This window comes from Lemur catta, chromosome 19 (genome assembly GCF_020740605.2).
Source record: "Lemur catta isolate mLemCat1 chromosome 19, mLemCat1.pri, whole genome shotgun sequence".
NCBI lineage: Eukaryota > Metazoa > Chordata > Mammalia > Primates > Lemuridae > Lemur > Lemur catta.
Genome location: NC_059146.1, coordinates 23592676 through 23616460, shown reverse-complemented (window position 1 = coordinate 23616460; position 23785 = coordinate 23592676). Strand labels below are relative to the sequence as shown.

At 54.8% G+C, this 23785-nt stretch overlaps 2 protein-coding genes across 10 annotated transcripts in view; one reads left to right on the top strand and one right to left on the bottom strand.

Moving 5' to 3' along the window:
• Nucleotides 1-2825: 2825 nt before the first annotated feature.
• PIH1D1 (PIH1 domain containing 1) overlaps nt 2826-23785 on the bottom strand; it is a 32528-nt gene continuing 11568 nt past the window's right edge. The window contains exons 1-10 of one of the 9 annotated variants that reach the window (XM_045531159.1): nt 14657-14675; nt 7131-7223; nt 6725-6791; nt 5763-5942; nt 4603-4664; nt 4426-4507; nt 3879-4008; nt 3544-3619; nt 3057-3200; nt 2826-2948 (exon numbers count right to left, since the gene is read on the bottom strand). In XM_045531159.1, coding sequence (XP_045387115.1) covers nt 2907-2948; nt 3057-3200; nt 3544-3619; nt 3879-4008; nt 4426-4507; nt 4603-4664; nt 5763-5942; nt 6725-6791; nt 7131-7220 — 873 coding nt within the window. In that variant the 5' untranslated portion in view covers nt 7221-7223; nt 14657-14675 and the 3' untranslated portion in view covers nt 2826-2906. Of the gene's footprint in view, nt 2949-3056; nt 3201-3543; nt 3620-3878; nt 4009-4425; nt 4508-4602; nt 4665-5762; nt 5943-6724; nt 6792-7130; nt 7224-7442; nt 7462-7516; nt 7536-7643; nt 7663-7905; nt 8007-8072; nt 8092-8139; nt 8303-14656; nt 14676-23785 lie in introns of those variants that run through there. The other 8 variants (XM_045531162.1, XM_045531167.1, XM_045531164.1 and 5 more) reach the window with 8 other exon arrangements.
• On the top strand, nt 8043-23586 carry ALDH16A1 (aldehyde dehydrogenase 16 family member A1). The gene is made up of 17 exons (XM_045531158.1): nt 8043-8290; nt 13543-13645; nt 14001-14127; nt 14704-14882; nt 14971-15048; nt 15809-15990; nt 16077-16229; nt 16704-16889; nt 17198-17293; nt 17499-17635; nt 17819-17924; nt 18022-18152; nt 18669-18836; nt 19009-19210; nt 22236-22421; nt 22721-22843; nt 23318-23586. The coding sequence occupies exons 1-17, from the start codon at nt 8201-8203 to the stop codon at nt 23477-23479; spliced, it is 2409 nt and encodes an 802-aa protein (XP_045387114.1). The 5' UTR covers nt 8043-8200; the 3' UTR covers nt 23480-23586.

The following is a 23785-nucleotide window of genomic DNA, read 5'->3' as shown; positions in this document are numbered from 1 at the left end:
TCTCATTCAGGGAGTTCTTTCTGCTCTATTCCAACCCCGACTTCAACCCGCCCGCGGTCCTCCTCTAGTTCCCCCCACACCCTTGCGATCCATCCACTTCCCAGTTTCCATCTTTCCCCTTTCGAATCCAAATCCCTCCATTCTATTTGCCCTCTGGACATGTCCCTCCTGCCCGCTCCTTCTCTCCCTGAGTTGCATTCCCCATCCCCATCTCCTTCCCTCTGAGTTCCACTCCCTGCAGTTATGGCCCCTCAGTTGCCAGTTGCGACCCCTGCCGTTCCCTCCCCACTCTGTGTTCTCGCCCCACTCCCCTGGGATCTGTCCGCGCTCGGAGTCCTCCACTAGCTCCCTGGGATCTATTCCGCTCTTCTAGGTCTGTCCTCACTCTCTGAGTTCTGTCCCCACCCCCTGGGATCTGTACCCGCCCTCTGAATTCTGTCCCCTCCCCCGAGATCAGTCCCTGCCCTGAATTCTGCCCCTTGCGCAGAGATCTGTCCCTGCTTTCTGAGTTCTCTCCCCACGCCCTGAGTTGTGTCGCCTCAGGCTAGAATCCTTCCCCGCTCTCTGAGTTCTGTCCCCACCCCTGGATTCCAGCCCCGCCTCTCTGGAATAAATCCCCGACGCTTGCCGGTCCCCAGCCAGCAGACAGGTACTGCCCCGCCCCTTTCTCCAGACCAGCCCTTCTCCCCGGCGCTGAGTCCATCTCCAGATCCAGGCCCCGGAGGGCTCTCCTTTACCCACCGCCTCCCCGTGTCGGGCCGCAAATGCATTTGGAATTAAATTTTCATGAAGCGGCGCGCGAGGGCGTGGAAGGAGCAGACGGCGCGGCGGGCGGGCGCCAAGGACCGGGTGCCCGGGAAGCCACTGGCTGCTGCAGCCTCTCGCCTCCAGCCCTGGCTGGTTTGGTCTCTGGGTCCCACAATTTTGCCTATGTTTGAGAAAGCTCCGGGTCCCGGGAGAGGAGGAGGCTGCGGTCCTGGATTCTTTGGTCTGAGGGAGGAGGGTTGGGGGGACCCGTATTCCAGAGCCTAAATGAGTAGCCGGCTGAGCCGTTGACACGCGCCACCGTGTGGCAGCAGAATCCCGGGCCTGGGAGCGGAGGCGGCGGCCGTGGCTCTGGGCCAGGTGCGAGGGTGGAGCAGATGGTGAAGAGGAGGCAGTGGGAAGAAGGCCCCGCCGCTGCCAAAACCTGGGCCTTTGCCGGAACCATCACCATGGAAACTGAGGAAGGAAGAAAGGACCCAGGCCCGCACTTTTTCAGGACCTGGTAACTGGTTACTTGCAGCGGAGAGTCCCCTCCAAACTACAAGTCCCAGCGGCCGCTGGACCTCACAGTTTGCTTGAGAAGGGCTGCGTACCCCGAAGGCCCCTGGGAGATGTAGTTCTCTGAGACAACGGGCTGAGGCTACGTTGCGCCCTCTGGTGGACACGGCGTCCACGTCCGCTCATTCATTTCGCGGCCAGACCCTACCCGCGTCATCCCTCTACTTTTCTGACCTCGTCACCATCCACTCTCCCTCTCCCTCCCAATTCACTCCGTTCCACACTGGCCTACTCGCTGTTCTTTCAACATTTACCCCTGAGGTTCCTCCACCTACTTATCTTCCTAGGACTCACTAAAGAAGGGGAAGGTGTGGACCATCACTCATTAACTCAGGAAATATTTGAGTTGGTGCCATTCGCCAGGCGTCCTCCCGCCACAGGAGACATAGTTATAATGGGAATAACACCGGGTACTGGGGACCACCAGACGGAGATCTAACTCACCCATGGAAGATGAGAAAAAGTATGAAGTTTTCCAGGGAAAGTCTGATAAAAGGAATGGGGGTGGTGGTAGAGGTGGGAAGAGAGTGGGGCGAGTACACCCAGAAGAGGAAACAGCACTGGCCCAGACGTGTGGGGAAAGCCTGCTGGTCCGAGGCCCTACAAGGAGTTTGGTGGGACCGTAGTGTGAAGCAGGTTTCCAGGACTGGGCAGCTTGTCACAGGGCGAGGGGTGGGAGAGGCTAGGGATCACATCACCAAAAGACTCAGGAAGCACCCCCTCAGGAGGGCACCCACTGCACAAGAGCTGAAGACATTTAGAAATGTCCTGGGTAGATGTACTGGAGATGAGGAACTAAGTAGAAGGAACAGGAGAAACTAAGAGATGGGGAAAAATGGGTGTGGTAGGGATAGTGTTCAGTATGACCAGACCCCAGTGAGAGGAAGAGGTCAAAGGGGGCATGAGGGGGCCAGAGCATATAGAGCCTTGAGAGCCAGGCTCAGGGGCTCGGGCCTTCTCCCAGGGGAGCTGGGGAGTCACAGGAGGCTGTGAACGGAGAAGAGGTCAGCTCTGGGGCCCTGGAGAGGACTAATGAGGGGAGAGACTGGAGGATCCAGGGGAAAAGGAGGAGGCCTGGGCCGGACACGGTGTTTCACACCTGTAATCCTAGCACTCTGGGAGGCCGAGGTGGGGGGATCGTTTGAGCTCAGGAGTTCGAGACCAGCCTGAGCAAGAGTGAGACCCCGTCTCTACTAAAAATAGAAAGAAATTAGCTGAACAACTAAAAATATATATAGAAAAAATTAGCCGGGCATGGTGGCACATGCCTGTAGTCCCAGCTACTCTGGAGGCTGAGGCAGAAGGATCGCTTGAGCCCAGGAGTTTGAGGTTGCTGTGAACTAAGCTGATGCCACGGCACTCTAGTCCCGGCAACAGAGTGAGAAAAAAAAAAAAAAAAAGGACACCTGAGCTGGGGCAGTGACCTCTATGGGATTCTAGGGCCACAGCCCAATGTCCCTCTTCCTTCCCACTCCCCACATACCACTAGCCAGAGACAGAACAAAGGCAAAAATCTTTTATTTCAATTTTAGGGAAGCCACTGGCCTGTTCTCCACATCCAGAAGCACAGGGAGACACCCTGCTCAGGAAGGCGTGGACAGAAGGGGCATAGCCACCATCAATTGCTAAAGCAACAGAAGAAAGAGAATGAGGATTCATGACCCAGAAGTCCAGTCCCCACCTCCAACCCAAGACTCCAGGCCCCCCACTTCCCTTCCCCTTCCCCTAGGCACCTTTCTCTTCCGGTGGAAGGCTGCCCTGCTCTCATCAGAGTTGATCGGCAGGGGGATATAGGCATCCAGGTGATACAGCTGCTGGGGGCCCCGCATCACCAGGCGGTTCTCCCCGATCTCCAGCGACAGCCCCAGTGCTCCATCCTGGGGATGTGGTGGAATCAGCCCGCCCTCCCCAGCAACAGTACGATAATAACATGGACCAGGCATAGTAGCCTCACATGCTGGGAAAACTATATTTAAAGGGTCTAATCTCCCAGGAAAAAAGGTGGAGGGCAGTAATTACAAGTCTCAGTGAGTGAGCGCTTACAATCCCTTGGGCATCCTCAGGACAGCACCAGAGGGTGGCCCTGTTGGGCTTATGGGACAGAGGAGGCAGCTTACGCAGGTCTGGCAACAGTCCCTCGTCACTCTCCCACTCTCCCTTAGAGACAGGCCCTGGCCATTGCAGACCTCATTCTCCTGCTCCGGTCGAGCGTGCACTCACCAGTTTGGGAAGGTCAATTTCGGCCAACAGGAGGTCAGGGGCTTCCAGCCAGAGGTTCAGGTGAGGCTTCTCTGGGCTGAGGAGGAACAAGGGCCAGAATCGAGGACAGCTGCCAGGTCGTTTCATTGCCTGTGCCTGGCATGCTGTTCCCTTTCTCTCTCCAACCGAGCCTACTTGCCCCAGGACACCTTCCCAGTCAGGGGTTCTTTCTTCCCTTCCTGGGTTCCGAGGGCCCCAGGGAATCGCCCAGTGTAGGGAGGGAGGATTGAGGGAGGGATTCAGAAGAGTGTTGCGGAGACATTAGACATTAGACAGGGGATCCACTGAAGGCTCACCCTTCCTCATCTCTCCTGGAGTCGGGCATGTCCAGGTTCCCCAGCTCCTGGATCCGAGGACGCTGCTTGGAGCGGATGTTCTGCTGGGAGATGGAGCCCAGGAAAGTCCGGTTCTTCAACATGCGCCATTCTGAGTCAAAGATCACGTAGGCCAAGGTTCCCTTTGCTCTCTCGGGAGGTCTTGCACAGCCAAGAGCCTCCGAAGAGAGGCTCCCTGGACGCCCAGGGCCTGACCACACCCCCAAGATTGGCTCCAGGAAGCCCGCCCACCGTAGCCCCGCCCTTCTGTGATATGCCCCAGTAAAATCTGCCCCTCAAGATGCTCCTAGCTCCGCCTCTCCCAGGTTGTCCAGACTCCGCCCCTTGTCTGGAATCCAATCCTGGCCCCGCCCCATCACTTTGGGAAGCTCCACCCCCTCCCTGGAACCGCAGCCTCTAGAACCAGAGCTGACAAAATCCCACCCCAAGCTATCCCCCTTCTCCGAAGGGTGGCCCCAAACCGCATCTGGCTCCACTCCTTCCCAACGGCCCAGGCCCCGCCGCTCACCCGGATTCAGCTGCAGGCTGTATTTGTCCTCAAGGCCTTCCCTGGCGATGGTGACCACAAGCTCCCGCAAGAAATCGCTGTTCTAGGAGTGAGAGAGAGGAAGAAGAGAGGCGGTGGGGCCAGGGGTGTGGAGCAAGAGGCCCTTGCCCAGGTCTCACCCACAGCCCTGCCCCCAACCTGCATCCTCCGGTAGAAGTCGCTGTTGACAGCTACGTCGTAGGCGGTACAGCCCTGGCCTTCTGCGGGGAGAGAAAGGGGATGAGACCCACCCCCCTCCCCAAGCCCAGACACAAACAAGGAAAAAAACATTCAGGGCCAGCAGCTACAAGAACCAGAGACTCAGAGATATGAAGGAAATGAGAGCTCGACACACTTTCCACTCTGGACTCTCAGACCAGCCTCCTCCACAGCCTCCAGGCTCTCCTTCGGTCCATCCCTACAAGGTCACTAGAGCCGATCCTGTCCCTGGCCTGCTCACAGCTCTCCTCGGCTCCCTAGCGCCCCCAAACGAAGGTCTGAGTCCCGCAGCCTGGCGCTGGGGGGCCGGTGTGGTCTGCCCCTCCCACCTCTGGAGAGACGTTCATTTCTCCTCTAGACTCTTCATTGCTGGCCAACCTGATCCAATCATTCTCTCCTGGCTCTGGGTCCCTCGGACCCCTCTGCCTAGAACCCTTGGTCTTTGTCTGATGAACTCTTCCTGTTCCTTCAACTCTTATCCGACATCTTGTCAAGAAGCCTTCCCTGACCCCTCCATGTGGGTGGAGAGCCCCCTGGGGCTGTGCTGGGCAGCACGAATCCATATTGAAACTGCACCAGTCCCCTTCCGCCCCACTGGTGACAGGCAGTTTCTGAAGGGCGGGATCCAGGTTTGCTAAGTCCTTGTTCCCCAAGGCACTGCCTAAAGCTTGGTCCCAGGAGCCTTCAAGAGGCACATATGAAATGAAAAAAAAAAAAAAAGTAAACAGAGACAGAAACAGGGACAGAAGTGAGACAAGGCAGAGATGGGGACAGGAAGAAAGAGCAGAGGAGATAACTGGGATGAGAGGGAGCAGGCCCAGGACCAAAGCCACATCAGCGAACGTTCACCGAGCACTCTGCCAGGCCTCCTCTGTGCTGGAGTGGGCCATGGAGAAGTGCTAGCCTGGCCAAGTGGCAGAACAGGGCTGCCTGGGTGCCAGGTGCCCAGGAGGCAAGGGATATACCACAGAGAAAAGGATCAGATCAGGGGGCCACATTTCCGAGACTTGAGGGAAAAGGGTCTTCGGCCCTAGATTTTTGGGTTCTAGGGAAGAAGGGACCTAGGGGGCTAGACTCCTGGATCCTCTTAGGGCACTGACTTGCATCCAGTTCGGCATGAGGCTCTCCCAGACTCATGGGGATGCGAAACCCAGCTTGGTCCTCCTCCAGCATTTGAAGAAGCTCATCCTCAGTCACGTCAGCTGGAGGAGGGATGGAGGCAGAGTGGCAGATGTTGATGAAAACCTTCCCTTCCGATGAGTTGGTCTTTATGCAGAAACCTGGTGGGAGTGAGTTTGTCTTGACCATCTGTCTCTGCAGAAGTCTCCGTCTCCACCCATCCTCTCTAGTCCCTGTCCCTTTTTCTCTTTTGCTCTGTCCCCCTCTTTGTGGGTCTGTATCCGCCTGTTTCTGGGTCTGTTCCCCTCCCCTGAGACCTCTGACCTTCTTCCTATCTCTGATCTTCTTCCTTCTCTGATCTTCTTCCTATCTTTGTTTTTGTTTGTTTGTTTGTTTGAGACACAGTCTCACTCTGTTGCCTGGGCAAGAGTGCCGTGGCGTCAGCCTAGCTCACAGCAACCTCAAACTCCTGGGCTCAAGCGATCCTTCTGCCTCAGCCTCCTGAGTAGCTGTGACTACAGGCATGCACCACCATGCCCGGCTAAGTTTTTCTATATATTTTTAGTTGTCCAGATTATTTCTTTCTATTTTTAGTAGAGATGGGGTCTTGCTCTTGCTCAGGCTGGTCTCGAACTCCTGAGCTTCAGCGATCCTCCCGCCTCGGCCTCCCAGAGTTCTAGGATTACAGGCGTGAGCCGCTGCGCCGGGCCCTTCTTCGTATCTTTGAATCTGTCCCCCTAGCCACTCTTGCTCTCTGTCCTCCACCTCTTCTCTTTGGATTACTGTCCCTGGGTGTCTCTTTACTCCATCCCCACCCCAAGCCTTTATACCCCATTATTCTGTATCTTTCCTTCCTCCTCTCTCTCTGTCCCCTTCCCCCGGTCTCCATGCCCCCTCTGTCTGGGACTCTATCCCTCTCTCTCTGGGTTTCTGTCTTTCTCACCAGGCTGAGGCTGGATTTGTGTAGATTCTGGTCTGGTTGTCTGGGCTTGCTGGAGCTCCTTGGAGGCCTGTGTGAAGGAAGACCACCTCCAGGTTTAGAGTCTGTGTTATCAGACCCTCCTTTAAGGGGTTCCTCAAATTCGGGGGGGGGGGCAATTCTTATGTATGAAAATACATACATAACAAGACAAATTAGACAGTCTAGGTCCCTTTCCTCCTTTGAGGAGCCCAATCCCATTCCCATTTCTTTCAGAGCCTAGCAAACTTCGAGCCAAGCAACTACAATTCACATAAGCCCTGTTGCAGCCCTAGTGCGTTCTGGGAACTGTAGTCCCATTTTTGAGCACCCCCGCCCCCCCCAAAAAATCCCGAATACCCAAGGATCCAGGAGTCCCGTCACTTTGCACCTGCAGCAGTAGCTCCTCGAATCGCGCCGTCTCAGCACCCATCGTCTCTGCCTCGCTTAACTCCGGTGCCAGTAGCTGCGAGTTCGCCATGGCCTTGGGAAAGAGACGTAGGCGTCCTTAGCACCCTCGACGTAGAAAACTTTCCCAGGATCCGAACTCGGGTGCCTGCTCCTAGCCCTCAATCGACTCCGATACCCACTATTCTGTTCAAAAACCTAAGACTCTAGGCTGAGACTACAATTCCATCCCACACCAGACATCATCGTCAGATCCGTTGGGAATCAACATTACTAGATGCACCCTCAGTCCTACGTGCCAATGTGTAAAAGCCACACTTCCGGTCCCTGTGTAACCATGGCACTAGAGTAGGCCACACTTCCGCGTACCCCAACGCTCATTCACAAGCCGGCAACGCGTTACCGACAGGCCACGCCTCCTCCTCTCAACCAATCAAAACTACATCCTTAGCCTGATTACTATGTGCCACACTTCCTGTGTCGATTAAAGCCATACCTCCGTTCTTTTCTGACAAGCACTGCAGGCCTGGTTACTGTGCAGTCAGGGATGCCACATGTCACAATTTCAAAACCTTAATCTCAATATCCATCCTAAAAGACTCCCTTTTTTCCCCCAACTCTCTCGTTTTAGAGATGAAAGCCTCCCCTATCTTTGAACTATCACTTCATCCAAAATCTAGATCTGGATTCCTAGTAAATGTAATTCTGACTAAAAGGCGCACTTCCTGTTCCCAATATAAGGTAGTGGGAAGACACACCAACACATCCAACCTTCTCAATTCAGAACCCACACATTTCGGGTCTCCCCTTCCTTCCCGCTTTGAGGAGTACGCATGCTCCAAACGACATTTCCCAGCGTGAGCCTATGGGTGGGTTTTTCTGGTCCTAAACCGGGAGAGTGGGCGGGGCTACGTTCTATAGTTACCGTAGCCCCGCCCCTTCCCGTTGGTCCCGCCCCTTTGGGCTGGAGGGGGCGGTGTCACCCTTCGGACCTCACGGTTCCCTTAAGCAGAGTGCCCTGAAGTCCTCCGTGGAAAGCGGTCCGGGCGGGCAATGGCTGCGACGCGTGCAGGGCCCCGCGCGCGCGAGATCTTCACCACGCTGGAGTATGGACCAGCGCCGGAGAGCCACGCATGCGCACTGGTGAGAGCCTGCCCGGCGAGTGCTGCCCGCTCCCTTCCCCAGGCCAGGGGGGTCCAGTTTTGCGCGGGGACTCCCGTCATCCACCGCGGCGGCTCCGCAACTCCGCCCCGCTCAGCTCTCGAGATTCCCGCCGCCCGTTAGGACTCGGCCCTGGGGGACGTTTTCTGGAGCCTTCTCTGCTGCTGCGTGTTAGCCCCATCATCTCTAGTAGTTCTTTTGCTCCTCGATCTTGAACTCCCCGGGATGTTTCTGTGATGCCTGAGACCCCCCCCCCCCAGTGGCCCTTTGTAATTGATTCCTCAGGGCCCCTCAGACCCTCCCGGGATCCCCCCGGGACTCAGAATTCCTGTGAGGGACTCGATCACCCGGAGACCTTCAGAGCTTCCGCAGAGTCCCCGTGATTCCTCAGGGCCTTCAAAACTTGTGAGGCTCATGTGATCTCATGGGAACTCTCAGAATCCCAGAATGCGACAGAACTTCCCCTAATTAGGGGCCCGAATACCTCGTAGGGCTCCCGTGATTCCTCCGGCTCTCAGAATGCCCCAGAGAATCTCCAGAATTCTTCAGGGCCCCCTATAATCCTCATGAGGCTCCCCTGATCCCTCGGAGATCCTCAGAACCTCCCTAGGACTCCCAGGGCCCCACAGGGGCCCCTGGAACAGTCTTGGGGTTCCTGTTCATAAGTAGGGCGTCTTGAATTTTCTGTCATTCCCCAGAGCCTCTCAGAATTCCCTCATGGGCCTCTGCTGATCCCCCAGGGTCCTCCAGCACCCAGCACAAGGCGTTAGGGTTCTTTGAAGGGAAGGGCGGGAGTGGAGGCTAGTGCAGTGGTCCCTGTGGAAGGAGCTGAGCCTGGAGCCTGGCAGGCTGTGCAGCTGGAGAGGAGGGCCATAGGGAATAGGGTTTGGGGGACTGAGGGCAAGGACTAGCCCTGGGGTCTGTGTCTGTGACTGGGTAGTTGTCCCTGCATAGTGAACCCAGTAGGAACACTGGAGAAAAGATGCCGAGCTCCATAGGGAGACTGTGAGAGACCTGTGGACAGTCCTAGCAGTGTGCAGTAATCAAATGCCACTTGGGCCTATGCTTCAGGACCAACAGCTGAGCTGGAGACAAAGACCTGGGAGTTGCCAATGTAGAAAGATAACTGAACTTGTGGGAGTGACTAGCAATACATTATAGACTCAGACAAAAGGTTTTCAGACAAAGTAAAGAGAATTCTCATACTTGGAGAGTGGTTAGAGATGAAATGTCCTAAAATAGCAATAATGTGATAATAGCTTATATTTATTGGATGCCTTCTATGTGCCAGCCTCCATGACATGATGTCATTTAATCCCCCGAACTGAGAGGAATTATTGTCATTATTTTAGTGATAGCACACAGAAGCTTGAAAAGGTAGGTCATTTACGCACTATCCATACATTTTTAAAGAAGTCAAGCTAGCTGGGCACAGTGGCTCACACCTGTAATCCCAGCACTTTGGGAGGCCGAGGAGGCAGGAGGATCTCTTGAGACCAAGACAAGAGTTCAAGACCAGCCTGGGCAACATAACCAGACCACTACTCTACAAAAAAAATTTAAAAATTAGCCAGCGTGGTAGTGTGCACTTATAGTCCCAGCTACTTGGAAGGCTAAGGCAGGAGGATCACTTGGGCCCGGGAGTTTGAGGTTGCAGTGAGCTATGATCACACCACTGTACTCCAGCCTGGGCAGCAGTAAAATCGTGACTCTAATAAATAAAAAGAGAAGTGAAGCTGAGATTTGGACTCTAGCCCCTGGATTCCAAACCCACAGACTGTTCCCCACCAGCAAAATTCTCAACTTTACAGCCTACGGGCTAGACTCAACCAACAAACATGTTTTCTTTGGCCTGAACTTTATTTTTGAAAATGTGAATTACTGGATTGATACCATGTAAACATCCAGCTTCTCTTGCAAAGAAAATTCCAACATCTGACAACCTTTGGCTTGAATTCCCTGACAAAAATCATCTGGAACCAATAGTGACTGTCTGTTCTTAGGCTCCCAGTCTCCATCAGGCCTCTTCTCACACGTAAATGGCCTGCCAGGACCCTGTGGACATGCTTTTGGGGTTTTGTTTTTCTTTTGGAGGAAATTTTTCCAACTTCCACAGAGTCATTCATGTTTATTATGAACTCCCATGTAGCCATCACTCAGCTTCAATAATCATCAACATTTGGTTCAATGTTATTTCCCTCTTTTCTTTTTCTTTTTTTTTTGAGGGGGTAATTTAAACAAATCCCAGATGTCATATTATTTTCTCATAAATATTTGAATCCTTTTATTTTTTAGAGACAGAGTCTCACTCTGTTGCCCAAGGCTGGAGTACAATGGTGCAATCATAGCTCACTGCAACCTCGAATGCCTGCCTGCGCTTAGGCCATCCTTCTGCCTTAGCCTCCCCAGTAGCTGGGTCGACAGGCGTGTGCCACCACACTCTGATAATTTTTTTTATTTTTTGTAGAGATGGGGTCTCACTCTGTTGCCAGGCTGGTCTCGAACTGGCCTCCAGCAACCCTCCTCCTGCCTCCTCAGCCTCCCAAAGTGCTGGGATTACAACAGAAAGCGACTTATTTTATTACAGAACTACCATGTTGTTATCACACTTAACATGAACAGTCATTCTTTAATATTATCTAATGTCCAGTTCATGTTCTAGTATCCCTGTTTCAAAAATATCTCTTTCCCCATGAGCATCTGAGTTTGAAACTTCTGAGTGACCTTTTTGCTTTAAAGAGAAAGAAGGGCCAGTTGGCAGGGGAAGGGAAAATTTGTCAGGGATGCTAAGAGAGTCTGTGAAGGAGAAAGTGGAAAATATGCGTCAATTTAGCAGCAGAGGAGACATCACCAGGGAGAAAAGGAAACGTGGAGCAGATGTGAGATGCAATAAAATTAATAGCAAGTTTTATAGGACTGCTGCTCTGAGCATGTGATCTGCATTGATTCATTGGAATCCTCACCACAGCCCTGTGATGTAGGGAGAGACCATGACTAGCCCCAAATTCCAGATCGCTTAGCAGAGGCACTGAGTCTCTAAATCCCTGGCTAAGGGTGCACATCAGAGAAGTCCCAGAGCCAGGATTCAGACCCAGGCTGACCTGGCCCCTAACTCCAGGGACTCCACCACAGGCTACCCCTCTGCAACACGTGTGCACCGTGCCTTGGACTTACTTAGACGTGTCACAGCCAAATAGGCCGCACCTAGCAAGGCAGCATCAGGCCTCTGTCTTCTGTAGGGATCCCCACCGCTCCCCCAAGTGATGACAGCTGAGATAGGAGAGAACAAGATCACATGGGTGGGTGTGGGAGCCCCCTGGCTTAGAAGCCCCACATCCAAAGAAAAAGTTACCACTAGAAATAGTCTCATGGTCATTGCTTCCAGGGTGCTGGCCAGGGACATGCGCACTTATGAGAATGCAGAGCCCTCCGCCCCTCCGCCTTTTTTTTTTTTTTAGAGACGAGGTCTTGCTCAGGCTGCTCTCGAACTCCTGACCTCAAGCAATCCCAATCCTCCCACTTCGGCCTCCCAAAGTGCTAGGATTACAGGCCTGAGCCACCGTGCCCGCCCCCTGCTGGGTGTTCGTGGTGCATCTCCAGCCTTCCCAGTCCAGGTCATGGACCAATCTGCGCCCAATGTCACTTGATAACACAGCTGAATTTTGTCAGGTTTCCAGGGAAATAGAAACTTAACCTATGGTCATTCACCATCTCTCCATGAAGGAAAAGGGTTTCATTCTTTTTTTTTTTTTTTTTTTTTTTTTTTTTTGAGACAGGGTCTCCCTCTATTGCCCAGGCTGGAGTGCAATGGCATCATCATAGCTCACTGCAGCCTCACAGTCCTGGGCTCAAGGGATTCTCCTGCCTCAGCCTCCCGAGAAGCTAGCACTATAGGCACGCACCACCATGCCAGCTAATTTTTCTGTTTTTTGTAGAAACAGGGTCTTACTACATTGTTCAGGCTGGTCTCAAAACTCCTGGCCTCAAGCAATCCCCCTGATTTAGCTTCCCAAAGTGCTAGAATTACAGGCTAGGATTAGAGGATTGAGCCACCATGCACAGTCAGTTTTCATTACTCTTTTGTTGACATTCTCCATGTTTAAAAGTCAATAAGACATCCCCCATGTGTTGCTGGCAGGAATGTAAAATGGTGCAGCTACTGTAGGAAACAGCAGTAAGTTACACAAAGAGTTACCATACGATCCAGCAATTCCACTCCTAGGTATAGACCCCAAAGGAAATGAAAACATATGTCCAAAGAAAATTTTGTACATGAGTACTCATAGCAGCACTACTCACAATAGCAAAGGCATAAATACCCCAAATGCCCTCCAACGCAGGAATGCATAAACACAATGTGGTAGATCTGTGCAATGAAATATTTTTCAGACATAAAAAGAAATGAGGTTCTGATGTGTGCTACAGTGTGGATAGACCTTGCAAACGTTACGCTAAGTGAAAGAAGCCAGTCACAGAAAGATCACATGTTATGTGACCATCTTTATATGAATTATCCAGAACAGGCAAAAGTCTATAGAGACTGAAAGCAGATGAGTGGTTGCCAGGGGCTGGGAGGAAGGGAGAAAAGGCAGTGACTGCTTAGTGGGTACAGGGTTTCCTTTTGGTGTGATGAAAGTGTTCTAGAACTAGATAGTGGTGATGGTTGCATGACATTGAGAATGCACTAAATACCACTGAATTTTACACTTTAACATGGCTAAAATGGGTCGGGCACAGTAATCCTAGCACTCTGGGAGGCCGAAGCAGGAGGATCGCCCAAGGTCAGGAGTTCGAGACCAGCCTGAGCAAGAGCGAGATCCCATCTCTACTAAAAATAGAAAGAAATTATATGGACAACTAAAAAATATATATATATAAAATTAGCCGGGCATGGTGGCGCATGCCTGTAGTCCCAGCTACTCTGGAGGCTGAGGCAGGAGGATCGCTTGAGCCCAGGAGTTTAAGGTTGCTGTGAGCTAGGCTGACGCCACGGCACTCTGGCCCGGGCAACAGAGCGAGACTGTGTCTCAAAAAAAATAAAATAAAATGGCTAAAATGGTGACTTTTATGTTATGTGTATTTTACCACTTTTTTTTTTTTAAGATAATAGGAAGAAAAGAATTAGTTGATGGGGCAAAGGGGGAAAGGTGTTCCCTCCCAGAGGATTCTGGGTAGGGATTGAGCCGCCCCAGCCCTTCCCAGACCCTTTTCCAACCTGCCTCCTCCTCCCCCAGGCCTGGCTGGACACCCAGGACCGGCTCTTGGGCCACTATGTAAATGGGAAGTGGTCAAAGCCAGAACACAGGAATTCAGTGCCATGCCAGGATCCCATCACAGGTAGGAGATGTCCCCTAGCCACTGGGGGAGGGGAGACATCTGTGCCCTCTAGCCCAACCCACCAGCCAGACCCATTCCCTATGCTGGGGTCCCTGAGGGCAGGAAGCAGGTGGTACTGGGGGGTACTGAGATTTCTGGTTCGTCCTGATAACTGTCATCCCACTTGTGATTCCTAGTCTGTATGGAGGCTTTTTGCAGTTGCTGTCCGCAAAAATCCCTTTGCCCGTGGGAGGCCATCAGCGCAGAGACCAATGAAAACACTGAGACCCCGAGTGGGGCTGGGGACCAGCTTTACTGCCGAGGGCCGCTCGCAGGCTCCTGCAGTTCTGACATGGGCCCCCACTTTTCTCCCCAGGAGAGAACTTAGCCAGTTGCCTGCAGGCACAGGCCGAGGATGTGGCTGCAGCCGCGGAGGCAGCCAGGACAGCATTTGAGAGCTGGAGCCAACTCCCTGGGGCCGTCCGTGCCCAGCACCTGACTAGGTGATGCCGCTGAGCTGTGGGTGGGAGTAGGGGAGGGACTTCATCCCCAGCATCGACTTGACACCATGAAAACAAAGACTATTTCCCAAGAGCCATCAAATTAATTGGCAAGTAAGGCTCATATTCCCAGTATGCAGTAGGAGCCAAAACACCCAGTTCCCACTATTCACAGTGACAAAGCCTCTATTTCCCAGAATATCTTTGGGGCTTATGGGGCTCCATCTCTCAGCAATGCACTGGGGCCAGTGAAGCTCCAAAACCCATTTTCTAGCTGCTTTGGGAGCAGCTAGCGACAAAGATTCCATTTCCCAAAATGCAATTGAGATTAGAGGTAAGACTCAATTTCCCAACATCTTTGGGGGTTTACCAGTGGCCAAGACCCTTACACAGCATCCTCAGGGTTTGTGTTTCCCCAACTACACTTCCCATAGATCTTCAGTGCCCTTTGCCCCCTGGTAAGTGGTGGGGATGCCCCAGGGGTTCATGGAGGTTGTAGTCCAGGTGTATGGGTGCAGTCCAGGACTCTTACCAGGTATTGGGTATTGGGATGTGACCATCCCCTTGCTTTGTCCTCAGGCTGGCCAAGGTGATCCAGAAGCACCAGCGGCTGCTGTGGACCCTGGAATCCCTGGTTACTGGGCGAGCCGTTCGAGAGGTTCGAGACGGGGACGTCCAGCTGGCCCAGCAGCTGCTGCACTACCATGCGGTCCAGGCACACACCCAGGAGCAGGCGCTGGCAGGCTGGGAGCCCATGGGTGAGCACCTGCAGTCCCGGCCCCCAGCCCCTTCCTCCTGCATGACCCGGCAGTGCCAGCCCCAGTCACCTCATTGTTTTCCACGCAGGAGTAATCGGCCTCATCCTGCCATCCACGTTCTCCTTCCTTGAGATGATGTGGAGGATTTGCCCCGCCCTGGCTGTGGGTAAATGAAGGGCTGGGGCCCAACTCCTGCGTCTGAGAAAGGAGGGGCTGGGGACACAGACCCCTGGGTCTGAGGGAGGAGGGACCAGGGTCAGACCTGTAGGTCTAAGGGAGGAGGGATCAAGGGAGCACAGACCCTGGGTCTGAGGGAGGAGGGGCTGGGGGCCTAGACCCCCGGGTCTGAGAGAGGCTGGGGACCCGGATCCCTGGGGCAGAGGGAGGAGGGGCTGGAGGCCTGGACCCCTGGGTCTGAGGGAGGAGGGGCTGGGGGCTGGGAACCCTGGGTCTGAGGGAGGAGGGCCTGGGGCCCTAGACCCCTGGGGCTGAGGGAGGAGGGGCTGGGGGTCCCATGAGGGACGAGGGGCTGGGGGCCTAGACCCCCGGGTCTGAGAGAGGAGGAGGCTGGGGACCCGGATCCCTGGGGCAGAGGGAGGAGGGGCTGGGGGCCTGGACCCCTGAGTCTGAGGGAGGAGGGGCTGGGGGCCTGCACCCCTGGGTCTGAGGGAGGAGGGGCTGGGGGTCCCATGAGGGGGGAGGGGCTGGGGGCCTGGACCCCTGGGTCTGAGGGAGGAGGGGCTGGGGGTCCCATGAGGGAGGAGGGGCTGGGGGCTAGGACCCCTGGGTCTAAAGTAGGAGGGATCAAGGGAGCGTGGATCCCTGAGTCTGAGGGAGCAGGGGCTGGGGTTCCCAGACACCTGGGGCTGAGGGGGGAGGGGCTGGGGGCCTGACTCCTGGGTCCTCGAGCTGCCCCCCTTCCCCAGGCTGCACTGTGGTGGCCCTTGTGCCCCCTGCCTCCCCGACACCCCTCCTCCTGGCCCAGCTGGCAGGGGAGCTAGGCCCATTCCCAGGAATAATCAACGTGATCAGTGGCCCTGCCTCCCTGGGGCCCGTCCTGGCCTCCCAGCCTGGAGTCCAGAAGGTGGCCTTCTGTGGAGCCCTCGAGGTATCTTCAGGGCTGGGAGTGGGGCGGGACGCAGCTGGGGTCCCAGTGGCTCCTCCAGCAGCTGAACCTGGGAGTGGGTCCCTCAGGAAGGACGTGCCCTTCGGCGGGCGCTGGCAGGCGAGGGGGCCGAGCTGGGCCTGGCTCTGGGGGCGGAGGCGCTGCTGCTGCTGAGCGACGCGGCGGACGTGGACTCGGCCGTGGAGGGCGTGGTGGACGCAGCCTGGTCCGACCGAAGCCCGGTGAGACCCGTGTACTTGTGTCCCCTCATCCTGGGGGCTGCCCGTGGCTGTCTCCAGACTTTGGGGTCTCCAGAGTTTCCTTTCATTTTAATTTCCAGTTCTCTGGGTCCTAAAACTCTACTTTACTCATTGCATGTCCAGGGCTCCTCACCTCAAGTTTCTAAATCTGCATGTCCCCGCTCTCCTGCCCTTGCGCTGTCTGGGGCTCTGTGTCCCTTGTTCTTTGGGGCTCTGTTTTGTTTTGTTTTATTTTATTTTCTTTTTTTCCTGAGTATCCATGTCCCTAGTTTTCGAATCTCTATCTTCATTCTTCACGTTATCAACTTTCTGTGACTGACTCCACATTCTGCCTTGGGTTTGGTCCTCGGCCACTTCATGACCCTCCTCCGTCCCTGAGTCTCAGCCCTCTGTGGGGACCTGTCTTCCCCACATCGGCCCTGGGTTTGCCCACCCTGATGTGCCTTTTCCTAACAGGGGGGCCTCAGGCTCCTCGTCCAGGAGTCTGTGTGGGAGGAAACCATGAGGCGGCTCCAGGCGCGGATGGGGCGGCTTCGGAGTGGCCGAGGGCTGGACGGGGCCGTGGACATGGGGGCCCGAGGGGCTGCCGCACGTGACCGGGCCCAGCGCTATGTGCGTGAGGCCCAGAGCCAGGGTGCGCAGGTGAGCCAGGGGGCAGAGTCTCTGGGGTGATGGCAAAGGAGGGACCTAGAGACCTCCCTCCTGGGTCTGAGGGAGGAGGGGACAGGGGGCTCCAATTTATAGGTCTGGAGAGGTGGGGACTGGAGGCAGGGATTATTGGGTCTGAGGGAGGAAGGGACAGGGGGCTCCAATTTATAGGTCTGGAGAGGAGGGGGCTGGAGGCAGGGATTATTGGGTCTGAGGGAGGTGGGGCTGGGGGCCTGGACCCCTGGGTCTGAGTAGAAGGGGACTGGAGGGGGACTTCTAGATCTAGTTCTCTCCCTCCCTAGGTGTTCCAGGCCGGCGATGTGCCCTTAGACAGCCCATTCTATCCCCCAACCTTGGTCTCTGACCTACCCCCAGCCTCCCCGTGTGCCCAGGCAGAGGTGAGCCCCTTAGGGTCCCCAGGGTCCTAGTCCATCCAGCCATCCTCAGCCAGCAGCACCACCAGACCCACAGAAGCCCCTGGGGTGACCATGACCGTGTGACCTGGGCCTGGGGGCTGGTGACTGCTGCAGGCTCATCCCCGATGGGCAGGGTACTGGCGGGAGGGGCTGGCCAGGCCCACTGAGCTCCCATCACCCCTTGCAGGCGCCATGGCCTGTGGTCGTGGCTTCCCCTTTCCGCACAGCCAAGGAGGCACTGGCCTTGGCCAACGGGACGCCCCGGGGGGGCAGCGCCAGCGTGTGGAGCGAGAGGCTGGGGCAGGCGCTGGAGCTGGGCTACGGGTCAGTCAGTGCCGCTGGGGCAGGAAGGGTGGCCTGTGGGCACGGCCAAAGCTCCCACCCTTTCCCTCAGTCTCAGTGTCCCCTGTCTCCCTTCTCCTGGGTCTGTCTCTCTCCCCCTTTTTTTTGCTCACCTCGCCCTACTTTCTGTTTTCCTCTCCCTGATGTCTCCGTCTCCCCTCACAGGCTCCGGGTGGGCACAGTCTGGATCAACAGCCACGGCCTCAGAGACCCTGCAGTGCCCATAGGGGGCTGCAAGGAGAGCGGGTCGTCCTGGCACGGGGGCCCGGATGTGAGCGCACCCCCTCCCATCCCCACCCGCGCCCCCTTGATGCTTGTGTCCCATCTTGTCCCCACCTTGCTTCCTCTTGACACCATCCCTCGCACAGGGGCTGTATGAGTACCTGCGGCGCTCAGGGACCCCTGCCCGGCTGTCCTACCTTTCCAAGAACCTGAACTATGACACATTTGGCCTCGCTGTGCCCTCAACCCTGCCGGCTGGGCCTGAAACAGGGCCCACGTGAGTTGTCCCAGGGGCCAGGTGGTCTGGGGGTGTGGAAGAATTTATGTCAGGTTCCCCCGTGGAAGGGAGGGTTGGAGGGACGTCGGTTCAAGCCATCTCGTGGGGTCCTGGTCTTGCTGAGTATTGTATTCCTGGTCTCAAGGCCTCCTATAGTCCCCCATCCCAGGCCTGGTAAGACTCTCAGTTCTGCAACATGAAGATCTGTGCTCTCCAAAGGTTCATGGGAGCAGGAGCTTGAGGTCCCCAGAGGCTCATGGAAGCAGGAGTTTAGGGTACCCCAAAGGTTCATGGGAGCAGGAGCTTGAGGTCCCCAAAGGTTCATGGGAGCAGGAGTTTGAGGTCCCCAGAGGCTCATGGGAGCAGGAGTTTAGGGTACCCCAAAGGTTCATGGGAGCAGGAGTTTGAGGTCCCCAGAGGCTCATGGGAGCCGAGGTGGTCCATCCAATGGAGTGGAGCGTAGGGTCTGAGCAGGACCCAGACCCCAGGACCCCCTCCTGCCTCACCCCACTGCAGCCCAGCACCCCCCTATGGGCTCTTCGTTGGAGGCCGTTTCCAGGCTCCCGGGGCCCGGAGCTCCAGGCCCATCCAGGATGCATTTGGCAACCTCCATGGCTACGTGGCTGAGGGTGGAGCCAAGGATATCCGAGGTGCTGTGGAGGCTGCTCACCAGGCTACCTCTGGGTAAGAGTGTCACATGGGGTTATGCTAGGGGTTATGGGGTGGCAGAGAGGGTAGTCTGGGACCCCTAGTGGTTGGTGAGCTGGGGACCTGGGCCCCTAAGGTAGGGCTGTGGACAGAGTGTGGTATCTTGGAGGAGCCAGGACACAGCCCCATGTGCGTTGTGTGCTCACAGCTGGGCGGGCCAGTCGCCGGGGGCCCGGACGGCCCTGCTGTGGGCCCTGGCAGCCGCACTGGAGCGCCGGGAGTCCACCCTGGCCTCAAGGCTGGAGAGGCAGGGAGTGGAGCTCAAGGCTGCCAAGGCTGAGGTGGAGCTGAGCGTGAGACGACTTCGGACCTGGGGGGCCCAGGCCGAGGCCCAAGGCCAAACCCTGCAGGTGAGAGGGGCCCATGGGCAGGTAGACAGGGCAGGCAGTCGGTGGGGGGGGCAGGGAAAAGGCTCTGAAATGAGCCAGGCTTGGGCTGGCTCCCGGCTGCATGATCATCAGTGGTTTCACTTCTTTGCACCTTAGTTTCCTCATCTGTACAATGGGCACACAGCCCACCTCAGAGAATCAATCTAATGGCCTATAACCACGTTTACTTATTTACTTATTTGTACTATAGTTGGGGGTCTTGCTATGTTGCCCAGGCTGGAGTGCACTGGTGTGATCATAGCTAACTGCAGCCTCGAACTCCTGGGCTCAAGGGATCCTCCTGTCTCAGCCTCCAGAGTAGCTGGGACTACAGGCCTGTGCCACTGCATGCATCTGGCTTTCTTTTTTCCTGGGAGCCCATGGCAGAACACCTGGCTTTCTTTTTTTTTTTTTTTTTTTTTCAACAAAAGATAATAGGATAGAAAACAGAGTACATGGCACAGAGTATTGCTTCATGTGACTTGGTTTCACTTATATACATAACATACAGTTAAATATACATACTGGCTGGACCTGAAGCGTACAATGGGGACAGCAAAGAGAGCACAAGGATCCAACAACTCTGGTGATGCCACAGGAGCAATTGGGGACAGTTTGACATCCCCCCTCCATAGATAGTATACAATTGTACAATTTTTTATAATTGTATTACCCTTGTGGAGTTGTGAAGGCCAAATCAGTTAAGCACTTAGTGCCTGACATATAGCCAAGGACTCAAAAAATGTTTGTCCATGGCTGACCAATCAGCACATGAAAAGATGCTCAGTTTCTTTAGTCATTAGGAAAATGCAAATCAAAACCACTGTGAGGGCCATGAGGGCCGGGTGCAGTGGCTCATACCTGTGATCCCAGCTACTTAGGAGGATCACTTGAGGCAAGGAGTTCAAGACCACCCTGGACAACATAGTGAGACCCCTGTCTCTAAAAAAGTAAAAATAATAAAATGCATATAAAAATGCAAATGAGCAGCCCAGCATGGTGGCTCACACCTGTAATCCTAGCACTCTGGGAGGCCAAGGCATGTGGATCGTTTGAGCTCAGGAGTTGGAGACCAGCCTGAGCAAGAGTGAGACCCCGTCTCTACTAAAAATAGAAAGAAAATTAGCTGGACAACTAAAAAATATGTAGAAAAAATTAGCCGGGCATGGTGGCACATGTCTGTAGTCCCAGCTACTCGGGAGGCTGAGGCAGAAGGATTGCTTGAGCCCAGGAGCTTTAGGTTGCTGTGAGCTAGGCTGACGCCATGGCACTCTAGTCCGGGCAACAGAGGGAGACTCTGCCCCCCCCCAAAAAAAAAAGAAAGAAAGAAAAGGAAGGAAGGGAGGGAGGGAGGGAGGGAGGAAGGAAGGAAGGAAGGAAGGAAGGAAGGAGAAAGAAAGAGAGAAAAAGAAAGAAAGAAAGAAATGCAAATGACCTAGAATAACTAAGGTGAGAAAGCTGGAAAAGTTAACTGCTACATACTAAAATTTTCTATAAAGCTACATTAATCAAGAGAGTGAGTTACTGGCACAAGGTCAGTCCAATAAATCAGTAGAACAGAAGAGAGAGTCTAGGCCAGACACGGTGGCTCACGCCTGTGATCCTAGCACTCTGGGAGGCCAAGGCAGGAGGCTCACTTGAACTTAGGAGTTCAAGACCAGCCTTAGCAAGAGTGAGACCCCATCTCTACCAAAAATAGAAAAATCAGCCAGGCATCATGGAGGCATGCACCTGTAGTCCCAGCTACTCGGGAGGCTGAAGCAGGAGGATTGCTTGGGCCCAGGAGTTTGAGGTTGCTGTGAGCTAGGCTGACACCACAGCACTCTAGCCTGGGCTGGGTGACAGAGAGCAAGATTCTGTCTCAAAAAAAAAAAAAAAACACAGTGAAATCACTATGCACCTAAATGGCTAAAATTTAAAAGACCGATCATACCAAGTGTTGGTGAGGATGTGGAGGAACTGGGACTCTCACACGCCCCTGTGGGAGTGTGAAATGATACAATCACTTTGGAAAGCAGTTTGGCAGTTTCTGAAAAAAGGAAAAACATACTTTCACCATGGAACCCGGCCACGATTCCTAGGCATTTGCCTAGATAAAATTAATTCCTAGGTTTTAACCCAAGAGAAATGAAAGCATATAACCAAAAAAAGATTTATACACAAACGTTCATAATAATAATGTTCACCATTATTCATAATGGTCCCAAACTGGAAGCAACCCAAATATCCCGCAGTAGGTTAACAGATAAACAAAACATGGTGCGTCCACAGGATGGAATCCTACTCAGTAATCAAAAGGAGTGAACGTGCCACCCAGGGATAATCGCAAGATAATCATGTGAGGCCAGATAAAAAGGAATGCAGACTATGTGACTCTGTAGCTGTAAAATTCTAGAAAATATAAACTCATCTATAGTGAGAGAAAGCAGCCCAGTGGTTGCCTGAGGACAGAGGGGTCTCAAATATGGCAGGAGGGAAAGATTACCAAGGGACAGGAGGAATAGGGTGAAGATCATTATCTCACTTGTGGTGATAGTTTCACAGATGTGTCCATGTTGTCAAAATGTATCAAATTGTACCCTTTAAAATGTGTGCAGTTTAGTGAATGGCAATTATATTCAATAAAGCTTTTGTAGGAAACATACCTACAAACCAACCCATGGGCCAGAATTCGAGCCCTCTGCACAGATTCACTCATTTCATCCTAACAACAAATCTATAAGGTAGACACTTATTATTCTCATTTCAAAGATGAGAAACTGTAGCCCAGAGAGGTTAAGTAACTCCCACAAGGTCACACAGCTGGTGAGTGGCTGAGCTGAGACTTGAACCCAGGCCGTCTGGCTCCCGAGTTCTGTGCTCTGAACCATCACCTGGTTATATTATTATTGGAGCTGTTATAGGGAAGCAAAGATGGGGATGAGAGGAGGAAAGAGGCAGGTGATGGAGAAGGCTGAGGCAGTCAGTCTCCCCTGCCCTGCCCTTGACCCCCGGCCTGTCCCTGCAGGTAGCCGGACTGAGAGGCCCTGTGCTCCGCCTGCGGGAGCCGCTGGGTGTGCTGGCTATTGTGTGCCCGGATGAGCGGCCCCTGCTTGCCTTCGTGTCCCTGCTGGCCCCCGCCCTGGCCCATGGCAACACTGTAGTCATGGTGCCCAGCGGAGCCTGTCCCCTGCTGGCCTTGGAGGTCTGCCAGGTACAGTCCCCCTGCCTGCCTGCCACCTGTTGCTGCCCCCACAGCCCTGGGGCAGCAGATGAAAGATGTCCTGACACCTACAGGAGCTTGGCTCTCACCCTACCCTCCTCAGTAACCATGGTGACCGCAGTCCCAGCACCCAAGCCTTCATCCTCAGGGACCCGCTGCCCATTCATTCTAGGCCGGAGCCTTCACCAGCCCATGACCCGAAGCCCATCCCTTCCAGGGCCCCACGGCCACTCCCCAGACGCTCACTCCTCACGCTGTCCCCCTGCCCTCCCAACCCTCTCATCCCCTAGGACATGGCCACCCTGTTCCCGGCGGGCCTGGTGAACGTGGTGACAGGAGACCGGGACCACCTGACCCGCTGCCTGGCCTTGCACCAGGATGTCCAGGCCCTGTGGTATTTCGGATCTGCCCAGGTACCCCTTGTGTCACCATCTTTAGCACCTTAAACATCACCAAGGGTCTCCTCCTTTTCTGGAAACATGGCCCTGCCCCTCTGGAGCCCCAGTTGCTAAGAGAGAGGATCTCTTCAGGAAGAAGGGCCTGAGGGCCCGCCAGCCCAAAGACCTAATCTTGGTGGACAACCCGTTGCTAAGGACCACACCCTAGCAACAGAGTCACAGGCCCACAGTCTACTCTTGGGAACAGATGGGAACTCCCTGGGCCCCATTCCATTGAACATGGGCTATTAAGGGACAGGAAATTCCCCAGCCACAGGGTCAACCTCTTTTCCCTCAGCATCTGGAAGGTTTGCTTGCTGAGAGCTGAGCACCGTAGCTACGGAGCCCAAGTCGAGCCTTGGGCCGCTCCTCAGTAACTCCTCATTGCACAGGTGGCAGCCTCGCAGCAAACAGGCTGGTGGCAGCGCTAATCCGCCCCTCCCCCCCCAGGGCTCCCAGTTTGTGGAGTGGGCCTCAGCAGGGAACCTCAAGCCGGTGTGGGTGAGCAGGGGCCTCCCGCGGGCCTGGGAGCAGGAGGCCGAAGGCGCAGGCCCAGAGCTGGGGCTGCGGGCAGCACGCACCAAGGCCCTGTGGCTGCCCATGGGGGACTGATGCCTGCACGCCACCCACTCCATCTTGGACCCCAACAGACACCAGATACCTGGAACTTTCCCCTCATGGTCCCCATGGCTTCCAATAAACTCTCTGCCCAACCCTGACTATGCCTCTGAGGGGAGAAAGGGATGGCAACTTCTGGTCTATTCTCGGCCTTTTTACTTCAGAGATTCAGCAGCCCGGTGGGTAGCTCCAGTACGACAGTCTTGTGAAACAGATGAAGGGGACTCTGAGGATCTCCAGACAGGGCCTGTTGTCTCTTCTGGGGTACCCCACCGCAGCTCTTGTGCTTTGGTTTCCCTG